The sequence below is a fragment of the Zosterops lateralis genome (genome assembly GCF_965231275.1).
Source record: "Zosterops lateralis genome assembly, chromosome: 4".
Classification (NCBI taxonomy): Eukaryota; Metazoa; Chordata; class Aves; order Passeriformes; family Zosteropidae; genus Zosterops; species Zosterops lateralis.
In genome coordinates, this window is record NC_139765.1 from 67503372 (window position 1) to 67519713 (window position 16342).

The 16342-nt window shown below is 43.8% G+C and overlaps 1 protein-coding gene across 1 annotated transcript; it reads right to left on the reverse strand.

Annotated features, from left to right (window-relative positions):
• Window positions 1–1266: 1266 nt before the first annotated feature.
• On the reverse strand, window positions 1267–16116 carry MCM10 (minichromosome maintenance 10 replication initiation factor; the record flags this gene model as incomplete). The annotated part of the gene is given in 20 exon segments (XM_083860631.1): window positions 1267–1606; window positions 1991–2033; window positions 2241–2386; window positions 3145–3258; window positions 4113–4231; window positions 4893–5046; window positions 5872–6100; window positions 6454–6571; window positions 6671–6766; window positions 7766–7866; window positions 8783–8982; window positions 10021–10137; window positions 11476–11643; window positions 12144–12309; window positions 13025–13199; window positions 13394–13528; window positions 14093–14197; window positions 14913–14919; window positions 14921–15306; window positions 16110–16116. Coding segments are annotated over 20 exon segments (2670 nt in total). The 3' UTR covers window positions 1267–1522.
• Between the last annotated feature and the right edge of the window lie 226 nt (window positions 16117–16342).

A 16342-nucleotide genomic window follows, 5' to 3' on the forward strand; every position in this document is an offset into this window, starting at 1 on the left:
GGAACTGGAAAAAGTGTGAATCTTTCAACCTGCTGGCTGAAGGCTGAGACCAACGTGGAATTTCATGGTGGTTTTGTGGACTCCAGGTGACAAACTCCTTTTAAGTCTGAATGACAAAATTCTGTGAAAGTTACAGATCACAAACCAGTTCCTCTTGATGATTCAGCACTGAGCTTGTGGGCAAAGAAAGATGTTGAGGAACCAACTCATCCTCTTCCTCAGAGAAATACCATGCAGACCCAGGGAGTGTTTTATTCTGTACTCTATTTATTCTGAATGAGGAATCCACAGGAGACGTTTCCAAGCAATGTCACAGTTACTGATTTTGTCCCCTTGCAGTGACACCTCACTCAGCAAATGGTACCAACAGGAGACTGAAATGAATTCTATAGGCCAAATTGCACCAATAAAAGCACCAGTAAAAGATGAGGGCTGCAGAATGCTGAGGTGAATCTGTCCAGTAGCTTCAAATGAAGTAACTTATTTCTCTTCCAGCCCCTGTGCAAACAAGAGGCATTGACAAGACCGCTGGGACATGGGAGATGTTTAGTGGCACTTTGATCAAAGCACTAAGGTTAGAGGGGGTTTAGGCACTCAAAAAAATATCCTGTGATCCAACTGGGCAGGAGCTAGGTGCAGGAAAAGGCTCAGTCCAGGAAAAGCTGGTTAAATAAATGCCCCAGGCATCCCCACAGCAATGTGCTGTCAGAAAAATGCCAGTATGGAGACAGCATTTCTCAGGAGCCACCTCTTGGAGGGAGATCTCATCCTGCTTGGTCTGAGACAGGAACAGTAGCTATTTAAAATACCAGGGAAAGGGTAAGAAAAAAAAAAGGGAGTGATTTTAAATAAAATCACTCAACTCTTTAAAACTACTCACAAAATGGTGCCAGATTCATTGAAATGTTTTTCAAAGTGGGAGCTACAGGGCTGTAGCCACAAGAGCACTGTAGTGTGGATGGTGCTGGGAGACAGGGAGCTCTGAGTTTCCAGCATGTAAACACTGCTGGCTTGCAGGGCCAAAGCCATGGAAGGGTTTTATAACAGATAAGCCAAGAAGAAACTCAGGACATCTGTTTGACATGTATTCCTAAGGGTTCACAGTGAGTAATTTTGAAGCCAATGGAGAATGCTCTGTGCCTACAGCCCTCTCACATCCCTTTTTGTCCAAGAGCTGAAGACAGGTTGGCATGAACACATCAGAGTATTAATTTCATAAGTGCTTATGGATTCTACAGTCATTCCCATTCATGATGATTTGTCAGCTAATAGTGAGGTCACTCGTGTGCTGTTAGTTGGAAAGAACAAGCATGAATGTGCATTTCATGTGCAGTCTTATTCAGTCAGTTAAAAAAAGATCAAAGTTCAATATCCATGCAGGGGCCTGGTGGGCATTTGGCAGATGATCTTTTCTCAAAAACTGATTCATCACTAAAACCTGAATCCTCTTGGCAGTACCATATAAATGTGTGTTTCAGACACAAAAATCCATCCATATGTTGTGAAAAAAATCAACTCCAGGTCACTTAAGACTATTGAGAAATTTTGGTTGTTCTTCTCCTCTTGGTAAAAGCGTTTCTCCACCAATCTTCGGACCTTTTTTCTCCTGGAAACATGAACCATGGAGAAAGGAAGTTAAACATGTGGTAGGTGTCTCCCAAACACTTCTCTGGCAGAAGTTGTGGTAGGGCTAAATTACCTGACTAAACATTGACAGACCCTCTAGGGACCTTGACATTCTGAATTCTTACAACTTTGTTCAAAAGCCATTTCCTCATAGTTAAATAAAACAAAGCTTTGAGAACAGAAAGCAAAAAGTGCAAGTCCATATATAACACAGCCTGCAGGCACCTGTGTGTACCTGACAAAATGCAGAGCTGCTTGGCTTTGCTGGGAGCTCATAAGGGCACAGAACCAAAGAGGGAGGACAAAAGTACCACAGGAAGCAGCTGGAGTGCTGAGGTGCTCAGAACTGCTGGCTCACACTTACCTTTAGCATCCCATCTCGCTCCCACTTGAAGAGGCCACAGTAACTGCAAGATGAAGATGGCATGTGAGGACCACTGTGCTGTGTCTGCTACATAGTATGAGGACTAAGGTAGTCCCACACTCAGCCCATGCTCCTTGGCACAAGGGCTACCATTCCTCTTTTAGGACATGGTTATGTGACTCACAACAAGTTACTTGTGGAGGGACAGTACCTAAGTCCCAGTCACTATTTCATGAGGCTCATTTCTTACCTGCAGGGCTTTTTTGGAAGCCTGTCAAGGGAAATAGCTCTGCTTCCACAAGGACATTTGAAAAATCTCTTGATGGCATCATGCCAGAGGTAGTCGTGGTTATCCTGTACACAGGTCTCCAGAGGCTTGAAATAGGTGTAATTACACTGTCAGGGAGGAAAGAGAGGGCATGTGAGACCTGTTCTGAGGGCTGGCAACAGCAGAATGCTCAGAGGAAAGCATCCCTGTCCTCTCCCATCCTGAGGAGCCCAGCAGTTGGATCACCACTCTAGGCTTTGTCACTGCTCCTTCTAATGCCACCTCCCCTTGCCACCACCCTGTGGTCCTGCTCCCAGCACTTCATGGGGCACAACTGTCCCTCTTGTGCCTCTGTGCAATCCCAAAACACGCAGGGAAGGCAGCAAGAGGGAAAGTTCAGCAGAGGCTGACACTTTGGAAGTGGGAGATAATGCTTCCCTTCCTCTCAGTACATTTGGGACAATGATAAAGCTCCACTCCTCTTCCTGATGGCAATGTCCCTGGAAATGCAGATAGAGGATTCCCACCCAGTATTAATGTTTTCAAGGACTTTGCATATTTTTCATGAAATTTGCGGAACTGAGGGTCCTGGTACAAAGCACTTAATGGAAGAAACAGAGAAACTCAGGATGGACAGCAATAGCCATGGAACCACTGGCATAAGCACTGAGCTGAGATGTTGAGCACAGCACTAAAGCCTTGCCATGTCTCAGTCACTCTGTGCACAGGCTGCTCTCAGCAGCAGGCTTAAAGAACAAAACATCAATCCCTGCACTGGACAACAGCCAGCAGAGTGACAGCTGGGAGTCTGCAGGATAGTCCAGCACCATTTTGTAGAATCCATGTTCCACTCCCCTGCTGGTACCCTGGGCTCCCCTTCACTCACTGTTTTACAGGTCACAACTCGGCATTTCACTGCTTTAATGTTCCTCATCTTCTCTTCCAGCTCTTCCTTTTTCACCAGTGGCTGAAAGTATTGCTCCTGCAGTTCAGCCTCAGCCTGTGGGGCACACAAAATGGGTTGTGAGGACACAGAGGGAAGAAGCCACTCCATAAATGGCCTTAGGGCAAATTATTACCAGCCCTGCTTGAAGCAGACTGCAGTCTGGGAGCAAAGAAACACAACATCTCTTTTGCTTCAAACAATCCATTATTGTACACATGCTGTAGTTCACCAGCACTGAAACAAGCCAGGTCTGCACAAGTGAGAAGGTTTAACAACAGCAGGAAGTACTGAAAGAAGCACATACCCACGAGGACAGTGCAGAGAGAAGTCAGGTAGGCAGATGTAATTAATGAAATAGGTTCTTAGCCAAAATATTACTCCCCAGAAGACCTTAAAACAACTATGACTTCATGCCAGTAAGTGTCCAAGACGTGCCACTGGAGATGCTGTAACCCTGGGAAAGTGCTCAGCAGAGACCCCAGTGTGACAAACCCAACCTCTCAGCTTTCAGGGCACCTGATGGCATTTCACAGCTGACATGAGCCACAGATGAAGGTGGCAGCTTGCTTTATGTGGACAAGAGGTCAAGTAATGAGGGACAAAATAGGCATGTGGCTCATTTGGTTTTAAGGCAGAGGGATTTCTTTGATTATCCACCGATAGGAAACTTCACTGATTCTTCCAAACAACAAAAAAACTGATGTCAACTGGCAACATGAGCTTACCCTGGCTATGGCAACAGTACTGACTTGCAGGCACTGTGCCCTGTGTGCCCAGAGACACCCAGCCCTACTCCTCAGGACAATCTGGAGCCTATGAGATGTTTGGGTGCCTGCTTCTTGCTGACATCAGGAGAGTCCAGTCAGCTCCCAGTTCTGAGCCCTGTCACAGCTGGATGGAGGCCATACCTCTTTTAGGACATCTGTGTGCTTGGACTTGGCCTTCAGGATTTTCTGGAACTCTTCTGACTCCAGATAGGCCAGCTGCTCACGCCGTTTCTTTTGGGCAGGTTCCAGTTCATCCATTTCTAGGGAGACAAAAAGGTTCAGTCCTACAAAACAAGGCTATGATGGCTAAACTTGCTCACTGCAGGAGATTTTGGAAGTCTCAGGTCTCTCAGACAGATGTTCAGGTCAAACAGCAGCCTTTCATAGCTTGGGAACATGAAAACAAGTTCAAATATGGCTTCAGAAAAAATAAAAGTATTTTTTTTTAAATAGCATTGCATCTTCTCTGTAACAGTGTACTAGGAATTTTCACATTACTCCCAGGAGTGCAAGCAATGTTCCCTCACTGACTGATGAAGGAACTTTAAAGGGAATTAAACAATTCATCCAAGATCACACAGTAAATCACCAGCAGGCAAACTCAAGTTCCCACAAAAAATTCAGATACCTTCCCAGGTGGGATTAGGTCTTGGTTTCCCTTGGTGACGTCAGCCTTGCACTGCAGATGTTCAAGTGCCAGAAGAAAGGGAAGAGAGATGAGCACAGAGAGCTACATCTCACACTTTCTCCACAGGCTTAGAGATTTTTTCAGTCTTTCCAATAAACCCTTGAAGTTCCAAACAGACCTAACTTTGCCTCTTTTTAGGACAGCAATTAAATCCTTAACCCAGAGCAACTACTGCTCTGTCAGTAGGACAGAAGCACATTTTTTTTTCTGTTCTAGAAGCTAACACTACATACCACTGTCTGCTTCTGCACCTTGAGCAACGTTTTTCTCAACTCTTTCAACAATCTCCAGGACATCCTCAGCATCAGTCCGTTTCCTCTTGACGCTGTTTGGGTCCGTTTTAGGAAGGATCTGTCCTTTTGCCCGTAGTCGTTGGATTGCAGCCAGCTGGAAAACAGGACAGAGCAGGGAAGTGTTGGTGACCTGTCTGGCTACTTCCAGAAGTAGCAGAGGAAGGCTGTCAACTGGAAGAGAGAACATCCACTGGCCTGAGCATGGAGCTGGCCAGAGAGAGGCCCAACAAAATTCCCAGCTCTGACATACACCCAGCCCCTCGTGACTTCCCAAACCATGAAGTCACTTCTCCATAGGTGTTACCAGGCCTGGTGTCTCTGCAGCTGAGCTTTACCTGCTTCACAAATCAGTAAGGTTTTCAGAGAAATCAAATTACTGAGATTTCCACATAAACTGATAATAATTTGGAATAGGAAATTTCTTACAACTATTCCTTCTCATACTCGCAGAATGCTACAACTTCTAGCTGGAAGAGAAAAGTTTCTTTGACAAACAAATGAATGTATTTTTGCAAAAAAAAAAAAAAAGATGCAGTCTGTTTTGGCTAGAAAACAAAATTATCCAGACTCATGACACAACAGAGCTGAACCAGTTGCTTACCTACCTGTCAAACAGAAAACATCTGCAATAAACTGCACTAGCAATGCCAGAGTTTAGCACTCCAGGGATTTTCAGCACAAATCCCTTGCCTTAAAAGATTGGCTGAAGGCAAAATGGGAGTGTGGACTTTGGCACTAACAGCCATCAGGAACCACAGGTATCCTGTGTGCTGGAATATAGGCCAGTGTGATCCCACAAATTATAAATTCCACTAACACCAGAACTGAGCTGGGCCATATCTGACCAAAGACTCCTCTTCTACCACAAATCAAATTTCCCTTATCTCTCTAATATGTAAAAGATCCAAAGAGCTGGTACCTTTTTGGCTTCTGCCAAGCTGTCTAGCTTTGGCCTTGGAGGTGGAGACTTGTCAAAGAAGAGGATATCTTCTCCTTCTGAGAAGCCTGTACCTAGCCTGGGCCTTTGAGGAGTTGGCATTTTTGCAGCTTTGGGGAATTCTGCCCCAGGCACTGGGGAATGGAGGGAAGTCTGTCTGGAGGAGGATGGCAGAGCAGGTGTGCTGGCTTTACCTGTGTTCTGGAGAAACCTTGTAAGACAAGAATAATTCATTCAATTAGGGACACAAGTCAGAGATAGGTTTAAAAACAAATAGGAGAGGATGCAGATTATGATTTTTTACTATTTGGCCTTTAATTGCTAAAGGAAACACACAGCAACTTTGGCATGCAGGAGAAGGGAACAAGACTGGTAAAGGACTTGCTGGGTCACTGAAATCAAGAGTGACTTGAAGAAGTCACCAGAAGGAGTGAATGACCAATTGCTTTCAAAGCTAAAATCAGAGAGAGGCATCACACAAAGCTAAGAAGTAAGAAATGAAAACACATCTATCCTTAGAGCTACAATAACAGAACCCTTCCTGTGAAAGCCAGTGTGTCTTACCGTCTCTGAATCTCTTCAGATCGCTTTTTCCTGGCCTCCAGCAATTTCTGTTTCTGTTGTTTGAGCAGGGCTGAAGCAGAGATAGACTGGAAATTTGCCCCTTGCTTCTTTTCAGCATCTGGGAAAAAAGAATAAACCGAAATAAAAAGCCACTTTGCTCAGAAGGAGGCAAGAATGATTTTAGGAGTGGGTCTTTCTTCAGGCAAAAGGACAATACCTGTTTTGGTCCAATGTTTGCAGAGATTTCGTGCTCCAAAAGTTGGCTGTGCCAGCAGTTCCTTGAATTCTTCAGAACACTGCATGGGTCTCTTTGCTGCACCAGAGTGGAAGAGGCAGAAATACAATAGATTTGAAGTGAGGAAGGGAAGGAGGCCTGGCTTTTGAGATGTAGAATAGTCTTGGTTGAAAGAAGCCCTTGAAGGTCACCTGACCACCTCTCAAAGCAAGACCAACCTTTACATTATATTTGGTTGCCCAAGGTCCTGTCATTTGTCACAGACACTTCTATCCCTTCAGCAACTCAATCACTCAGTTCCTCATCAGCCTTGGCTGTCTGTGTTACTCCCACCATTCCCATTTTTAGGATGCTTGACAGTCCTGAAGCCTCCACACTTTATCCCTGGAGAATTAAGAGCAGCTAAAAGCTGCTATGGACACACACCATGTTGTCTGAAATAGAGGCAACTGATGGAACTGAAAGATGTAAATAAGACTAAGTGGCATCTAGAACACAGTTTGAATAATCTGTCACCTGCTTTCCAATGAGCATAAAGAGTGTAATATTAAAGTGCTTTACATAAACAAAACAGAGACTGGTGACATCTCAGGGGCTAAGAAAGGAAAGTGCTTTGCCACAAAAGAAAAGCACTGGAAACAAGGTGGGTTCTCAGGAGGTCCCCTGCATTGCAGACCTGACTGATTAATACTTAGTATGCCTTAGAAGCTTTCAAGGTTGACAGAAGTAATTTATTTTAATCAAACAAAATAAATCCTCTGGTTCAAAGTTCTTAAAACTTCCAATTCCCATTAATCTGGCAAAGATCTTCTGTCACTGTCCAAAGACAGAACAGGAGACTTAATTTGGGGGCACTGATGAAAAAAAAGATGCACGGAGCCACACAGTTGCTTAGTTACATTTGCCTTGAAACTGTGATCTCAAGAGGGAAGAGGAATTTTTACCAACTGAGGCAGCTGCCTGCAAATGACCCTTTCTGCAGCAAAGGATTGCCAGGTTCATTCAGTGACTAGAAGGCCTTGGGACACATCTACACATCGAGCTGGAAACATCTAAAGAGTTTGGGTAATTGGGTACCGATTTTCTGCCTGGTTTCCTGGACGATTGCATCAGATCCTCTCACGACCAGGTTGGAGAGAGTGGTTTGAATCTTCCTTTTCGGCACAGTAGCTGCTGCACTAGAAGGAGGAAACAAATCCAGAACGTGAGAATTTTCCTATGCTTAGAGCAAGAACAGAAGCCTGAATATTAGCCCAGTGCTACAACAAAACTCCAGCCACCCCCAAGGGCCATCTGTTTGTTTTTTAGGAAGGATGTGAATCTAAATCCAAATTCCAGCATAATGTTTAGGATCTCCCCTTTCTCTCTTTATTGAGATATGTATTTCCTATGCATTACAGGAAAACTAAACATAGATCAAAGCTTTGCTTTGCTCATAGGGCATTCCAGGGATGGAAGGGAGGTTGGAATTGCTGTGGAGTCACACCAGGTATCAGAGTGCAGTGGTAAGGGAATAAAAGCTGTGTCCAAGCACAGGGCTGGATCCAGCTATGACTCATCTTTCCACAGCTGTTTTCATGGGATTTGGATAAAGGACCAAATCCTTTATTTGGGTAAAGGATCTTGGTCAGTCCCGGTTCCTCATTAACCCAGAGTGACACTGTATTATTTCAGCCAAGGAAGACTTGAGGAAATACAGAAAACACTGACTCTGGGATTAAATGCAGTAAGCCATAAGAAAATACAGTTACAATCTTGGAGACTTGAAGGCTTGAGATCTCATGATTTCCAAGTCCATTAATCTACTGAAACACAAAGCTGCCTGGCTTCACACCACAGTATTAATGTAGAGGTAAAGACAAGCCTTACCACATCTTAGTACCAACTTAAAATTTTCATATCAAACAGCAGCTCTATTACCCCATGTAGCTAGTTGGATTATGCCAAATGTGGGGCTTTATCCCTCTTTGGTGATGTAGTTAAGGCAAAGGCATTCTCTAAATGAACAGACTCCCTTTGATATAGCTTCAGGCTCCCTTGTACATGTGAGGGAAATTCTGTTCAAAAGCAAGGGAAATAAATGGTTTATCTTACACTGAGGCTGCATATGCTGCTGAAGAGACTCCTCCATAGTAAAACCCATCCTGACACAGCCTCTCCTTCAAAGTGGGATTTTTCCGACCAGCTTTTTTGGGAATGCGGCCACCAGAAAAGGTGGACTGCAGATCTGCCCTCTTTGAGCTGAGCTTCTTGTACTGGGATTGTATGTGATACTGACAATATTCACAGTCATTCTGAAAAGAAACAGGAGAAACTTGTTACAGAACACCAGCAATTACAATTTCCTTCATTCCTCTCACCCACATGCATCCTTATATGGCTAAAATGAAGTAACACCTCTACTGTGGCACTCCAGCATTTGATCAACTAAGTAAAAATCTCCTCACACTCAAGCAACGAAAAACAAAGCTAAAATTGCCTATACTAATCACTGGAAACAACCCTGTGCACCAAGGAATTTTAAGGCCATTCCTTGAAGTCAACTCATATCCCACTCAGGACCTCTTGCCCAGATTCTGTATTCTTGACTCTACTCAGTTTTATGTACTGTATGCACAGCCTCCTCCTGGAGTGGGTCTGCAACCACAGTCTTGACTGGCTACAAGTACCTTCTGTATTTATCTTCTTCCCGCTTCCCACACTTCCAGCTCCTCCCCAGTTCTTTATTCCTTCCTTTTTTCTCCTCCTTCTGATACCCTACTATCTACAACCCTTCTGACTCAAAGTTGCTTTCAGGTATCACAGCATCACCATAGCCATGAAGGAATAATCCACAAGTCCTTTAAACTAGTACAAGTCAGTAATGTCTAAAAGGATCCCAACACTTTTTTCTCTCATCTCCAGTGCCCCACATTCAGGAATAAGTATCCTAACAGCTTGCAGGTACATTGGACAAGGGAGTTCATTGGGTTAAAATAATTCAAAAAAATAGCCATTCCCCCAAAAAATCTGGTGTTGTTTTTCCCTGGATGAGTTTTCTAGTGCAGTGCATGGAAGCTTACACTGGAGCAAAGGAGAGTGAAAGGGAGTGGCATCATGGGTCAAGATCTTCTCCTTTCACTGCAGCACCAACCTTTCATTTAGGGAAATCCCCTGCACAGTGACAGCACAGAAACAGCTGCTCTGGGTTTCATTTCTCCCTTTCTCCACCCACTTTAGCTAGTTGCAAGTCAAGATCCAGAAACAAGTAAAAAAGTCAGAGTATCAGTACAAAATCAGCAGCCAGATTTTCACCAGCAGCATAGGAATGCTCTGACTGCTGAGATACAGACCAGATTCACAATCTGTGCACAAGGATCACCATTCTTCTTTCTGGCTTTGCAGGTGCCCATATCCAGAGCTTCTCCCATGAGGAGGATCTTCTGGGGATGGTCAACGGACAAACACACCTAGGCAGAAATCAGAACATTCTCTTTCTAGATGTCACTGGTTTGTCTCTGATCTTGGTCAGTACCTCTAGTACTAACAACCCGGTCTTAAAATGGAGGCCTAGCTTAAGAAAGCCACATGTCCTGCTCAAATTGAGAAATGGCTCAGTTAAAAAGAAAAAAATGAATTTACTTCTCAGAAACAGATGAAAGACATTTGAGTTCTATGCTCAAAGCCTCAGGAAACAAAAAAAAAAAAACCACCTAAGACAGTTCAAATTGTGCTGTAAACAATCCTGTACAGCTGTTTGGCTCTGATGCCATCATGACCCCCACATCCAGCAGGGGATGGGAGGAAGAGCTGTACCAGGGCTCTCTGTCCTTCTCCAAATGTCTTGGTCCAGTCAAAACTCAGTCCTGTGCAAGAAGTGTCTGCTTCACGCAACCAAATACACCAAGGACCGTGTCTGTAGCCAAGGGACAATTTCAGAAGTCAGTTTTAATGTAGCAATAAATGTGAACATTTTACCTATGAAGAGCCATTCTTGACAGCTAAATGCAGCCCTCCTATTAAATCTGGTGTGTCTTTCTGTTCACCAGCGGGATTATCTACTGCCTATTCATGCTAATTTAAGCAATTATATAGCTTAAAATACAATTAATGAGATCCTTAATTTTTCTATTTGGAGAATTTAAAATGCAGAACACTACATGATCAGCTACTAGACTGAAATTCCCCTTGATAGAAGTAACTGGAAACAGGTTCCATTCCAGTGCAATTAAAAATATATTCATTTATTAGCAAAATGAAGCCATCTTAAATGTTCTGCATTTAAAAATAATTGATTAGACAAGTGAACTACTATGTATCAACCAACATGTATTTACATAACACATTGTTTGTTTAATAAATCAAATATTGCTGCTTTTCTGATGTAATTTTTGAACAAGAAACATTTTGTAATAGTATCTCATGCTCAAATAAGAAGAGAGAAATGTGCTTCTCCACCTTTTTCAGCTTTGAGAGACCTCTAGGCTGAAATAGGTTGTGCACTGAAGTAGCTGAATAAACTGAAATGAAAATACATTCCCTATATTTGTGGAAGAGGCAGCTGCTACTGAGAGCAGATTAAAAACTGGAATAAACTTTGGGTTTAAATGCTTAATAGGACTTCTTGAAGTTCAGTCTTCTAGGAGGCAAGGAGCAAATACACACCATGCAACTACCTGAATGCAATTCCAGCTGTTGGGCAGACTGTGCAATTTCGATCTGAAGATGTTACAAAACTAAATCTCAGCCAAATATGAAAAGGTTCAGCTATAGGTTTTTATCTACAGCTGAATGAAAAATCCTCTCACCTCGTCTGAGCCTTCTTTAGGTTTCATAGGGTTGGCATTGAGCAGGCCAATGACTGTGCCTTGGTCAGTCTTCCAGTGCTCCTTGTGGACTTCCCCAAACAGGAAGAGCGAGACGCACTCATTGAGGTCCCGCAGGTCATTCAGCCGCCAGATACTGAAGGTCCTGCCCTGGAACAGACATTCCCTTTCCTTTCAGCTTTGCCGCAGACACGCTGACTTCATCCCCTCTGGCTCTCCGTTTTGAAGAGCTATGCTGTCTTACCCCCTCCCAAGGTTTTTATGATTTAGAAAAGCACAATTTGTATTCTCAGTAGAGCTTAGATACAGTATCTCCAGCCATCTGTGTTGCCAGTTCTGGGGTTCTTAAAGGTCAAAACAGTAAATAACTCTGCTGCCACCAACCTTTCTGGTATCAAAGTTGGGGAGCACACTTGTTTGCTGAATGAAGATGTTTTCACCCCTCTGAACACACAAAACATTTCATCAGTGACTTTCTGTAGGACACATGCAATGCTGAATGAAACCAGACAGGCCAAAATCTTTAATACAAAAATTTTCCATTAACTACATGAATTTGGCTGATTAAGTTGAAGATCTAGAAAAGTTTCTCAGGAAAGACCACCAGCATTTCACTTGAACTGAGCAAGGGATACAATGAAGTTACTTACATTATTTGCGCTCTGAGGAGTGACCTTCTTCACTATGACTCCAAATGTTACCCAGTCTATTTCCTCCAGATTTTCAGTAGCAAGTTTGTGCTTCAGCTGAGACAGTCGGATGAGTTTCCTGTTTGCCATTTTCCTGTCCATTTCAGCTGAAGACACCCGGGGTTTTCTAGATCCAGTGAAAACAGTTATAAGACAACACATCCATTGGCACAAATGGACAATCAACACCAACCAGCACTTTCCTGGGGAGACTGGGATGTTTTGCATCTTGCTGCAAAACACCTCTGTGCCTTACTTCACCCTGAGGTCACTTGAAATAAACCCCCTAATATCAGAAAGCTCCTGATGACACCGTTTTTTGTCCAAATAGCTGCATTGCAACTCAGCCCCAAGCCTGCATTAACTCTGCTCATTTCAGACTAACCAAGAATGGCTGACTGAGCTGGGAGTACAGCTCGGGTTGTGGTGAGGGCACCGTGAGGATTCAGAGTCCTCTTGTGGCCACACTGAGTAAAGGGATGGTGTGTGGCTCCCGAGGCTCCTGTGTGCAGCAAAAACCGGCTCAACTGGAGCTCAGCTGGCCTTTGCACATGCCCACTGCTTCCCTGCTCCACCACGGAGGATATCTCAGGGAAAGCAGCGCTAATGAAATTACAGCTTTTCTGTTAGAAAATAACAGAGGCAAAACCAGAAACATGGTGCTAAGTCGGAAGTCAATGTTACATGATTACTGATCAACCAGCCAGTGCTGTGGCTTTGTGTTACATCCCTTGATGACAAGTAACTAATCTGACAGGGTTAAACCAGGTATATACATTGTGTTTTCTTTGCCTTTAATGGAGGGGTTGTCCCCAGACAGGGCTCAGAGCTGGGTTACTGACCTTAATCTCAGTCCTGAGAAGGTTTCCACAGACACTGGCTGTGTGGTTGCACTGGAGCATGAGGGCACATGAGAAGTCTTCTCTCTGGTCACCTTACTGGGTTTGTTTCCTACGGGAGACTTGAGGGGCTGGAACGCCAGGCTGAGGACTTGCCGTGGAGGAGGAATCTTGTTCTCTTTAGCAGAAGAAAAAAGGCATAGGTCCCATTACAAAGAATACAATAATTAACTGTAATAAGCTCTCTGCCACTGTGACCAGACCACTCCTGGTACACTGAGTAGTGTAACACAGTCCACACCACTGATGGGAACTATAAGCTTTTGAGAGAAGCTCAGTGTGTTTAGTAAAAGGTAGACTTGAGAATGGTACCTGCTGAGGATGTGTTTGATTTCTGCATTCTTCGCTTGGCTGGTGGTAAAGGATTGCCCAGCTGGGCCGAGAAGCATGGTGACTCTTGCAGCTTCTGAACTTTCCTTTCCTTTAAGGGTGGACAGGGAGATTTACCTGGCCAAGGGAACAAAAAACCTGTGAGACCTTGGGATCTGGATTCAGACTCTAAGCACTGCTCCAAACTGTAATTCCTGAATGACAAGTCCAAGGCAGTGCCCCACACGGAAGCATTTCAGCCAAGTTGTCAGCTGAAAAAGCCCCAAAAACACTTTCCCATGACAGCCTAAGACTCTGCATGTCACTGCAACCTTACAGCTGTGGAAAGCAGAAACATCCCCTGTTTTGCAATCTTTCCATGAGGTTTCATTACTACATCCAACATGCTATAGGAACAAACAGAGCTGTGTATACTGGGTGTATCAACATCTGCCAGTAAGAAGGGACACCTCCAGAAGAGTCTGGAGCACTTATGAAAGCTGTCCAATGTAGAATTAATCCCTGATGCAGAGATCAAAAGTGATTTAATCTGAAGCTGTAAGAAACAACCTGTGTGGGAATACACCAGACCACCATTCCTCCCTGCTGCTTAGTACCCACTTCAAGATTATTTTAAGTCCTGCCTATAAACTGACATTGGTAAGCCAATAAATCATAAATTCACTTAATTAGTTTCATTACCAGAGGTTTTCTTCTCAGGGTCTGAACTGGACTGCTGCCCAAGAGCAGTCTTCTGCAACTGCTCCTGTAACGTCTTCATCTGTTCTTGCAATTTTCTCAGCTCAGCTAGGAAAGAAAGGAGAAGAAAAAGGATAATAATGAAGACAGCAGGAAGCCATTGGAAACAGGGATTTATGAGATCCCTGGAAGTCTGGCAGTTTTACTGCATCATGGAAACTTAGAAAATGAAGACTTGAGTCACAATGCAGATTTACTTGATTCTACACAGCTCATAGTGAAGGCAAACTTTTCCATTCAGCCTGGAGCTGAGTCCTCTCATAAAAATACTTTACTCAACTGTGGTATGTTCCTTCCCACGTTGACTAAAACTTTCCTATTCACCATAAGACAATTTAAATGGGTGATGATTGCATTCCTTAGCATAAAGAAGTACTTCCTTACATCAGCAAATACAGAGCCTGGACACAGGAAAGTTCTGGCCAGCTCTGCTTCCACAGTGACTTCCACACTGGTAGGGTAGAAGCTCCTGTCAATAAGCCCTGAGGGGGAAGGGACTGGTGTGCTGGTGAAAGATGCCAGGATGATATCTGAGGCAACATTGCTTTTCATCAGACAAGGTAAGCTACACAGGCCACCTTTTTCCTATGCTACTCAGCACAGCTGTGTTAGTCTCCCTGGCTTACTTCAGTCCTCTGTCTTTCTTTTGGGAAAACAGGTCTGGTGAGTTTGGCCACTGAACACTGAAAACTGAACTTAGAAACTTTCACAAGGCCTTTCAGCATTTCCTCTCCAGCCATCCTCAAGAAGAGGCAGGCCATACCTCCTGCCCATTAGCACTCTAGAGACAGAATATATCAAGCAAAACAGATCAAAGATGCTGTTGCAGAAACCTTGCAGTTCTTCATTGGTTTTCTCCTTTGCTTGGCTGGGAGCTGAAGGGGGGACAGCTTTCTCTGCCTCCTCCTCCTCTTGCAGCAGGTCATCTACATCTCCAAACAGCGTAGCAAAGTTCTCCTTCTGCTCATCAACTGTGCTGTCCTCAGCATCAACCTCCTCAGTGTAGGATGCATCATCTTCTGCATCAAAGAGCTCATCATATTCATCTGGTTCTCCACCCTCATCCTCTGGAGCATCCTCCTCCTCAGGAGAATTCCTCTCCTCAGTTGCTTCGTTTTCTTCCAGGAGGGAAGCCAACAGATCCAAGTCATCATCAGCTAAGGCAAAAATTAGAGTCAGAGTTATTTCTGTCCAGTTAAAGAAAAGCTGCTAAAGAATAAAACATCCAAGACACCTCGATTTACAAGCCAATGACAACTGAAACTAGATCAGAGCAGCAAGTGGCATTTTTTAAAAAAAAAATACGCTTCAGGTTTAGCTAAAGGCATCTAGAGCAGCTTCTAGCTGTGAGGCCAGATGGAAATGTAGTTGAAGATTCCCTCAGCCCGTGGCACAGGCTGGCGAGTCAGCAGAAAATTTGCCAGCTACTCAGCACTGGCTTTTTTCCTCCTCTGCAGTTCCTTGAACAGCAGCTGCTGTTACACAGAAAAGAAAGGAAGCCGTAAACATGTAGCCAACAGAAACATCCATGTGGCTTTTGCCAGTGGAAGAAGGGGAAGAGGGACATGCAAGGCAGGCAACAAAGCATATCCTTGGATATAGTTTACTCATGGAAAAACAGGGAGAGCAAAGAAATAGGGACAAAGGGACAAAAATAGGGAAGACAGAAGTACAGAGAGAAGAATGGGACAGACAGAGCAGAAATTAAAATCTGAGCAAACCAAGAAACTGATTTAGCCTTTGCTGCTGAGAAAAACACCAAACCAAGACGGCACAGAGCAGCCTCTCAGAAGAGTGAAAAGCAAGAGGCAACCTCAAAGGACTCAGCAAATAAACTCGGTGGAATGTAAATTCCTTTGCTAAAAGCCTTACTAGGTTTTCTGAACATTTGAATTTATTAACTAACAAGCTGATAAGAAGACAAGTTTCCCACTGAAAGGAAGAGAAATTTCTCCCTTACCGTCCATAGTTTCACCAGGATATCTTCAAGAGCCCCTCAAGGCAAAATATTCTGTTATGGAGAGAACAAAGGTGATACTGTTAAAGTACATATACCTCATCTAGAAATATATATTGTGTTTAGGCCCCTTATTTGACAACTTGCATTCCACCAGCTTCGTTTTGTTTACAGCCACAGATCAGGACTCCACTAAATTTAAAACCCTCACATACATTTTCTACATCAAAGTCTGA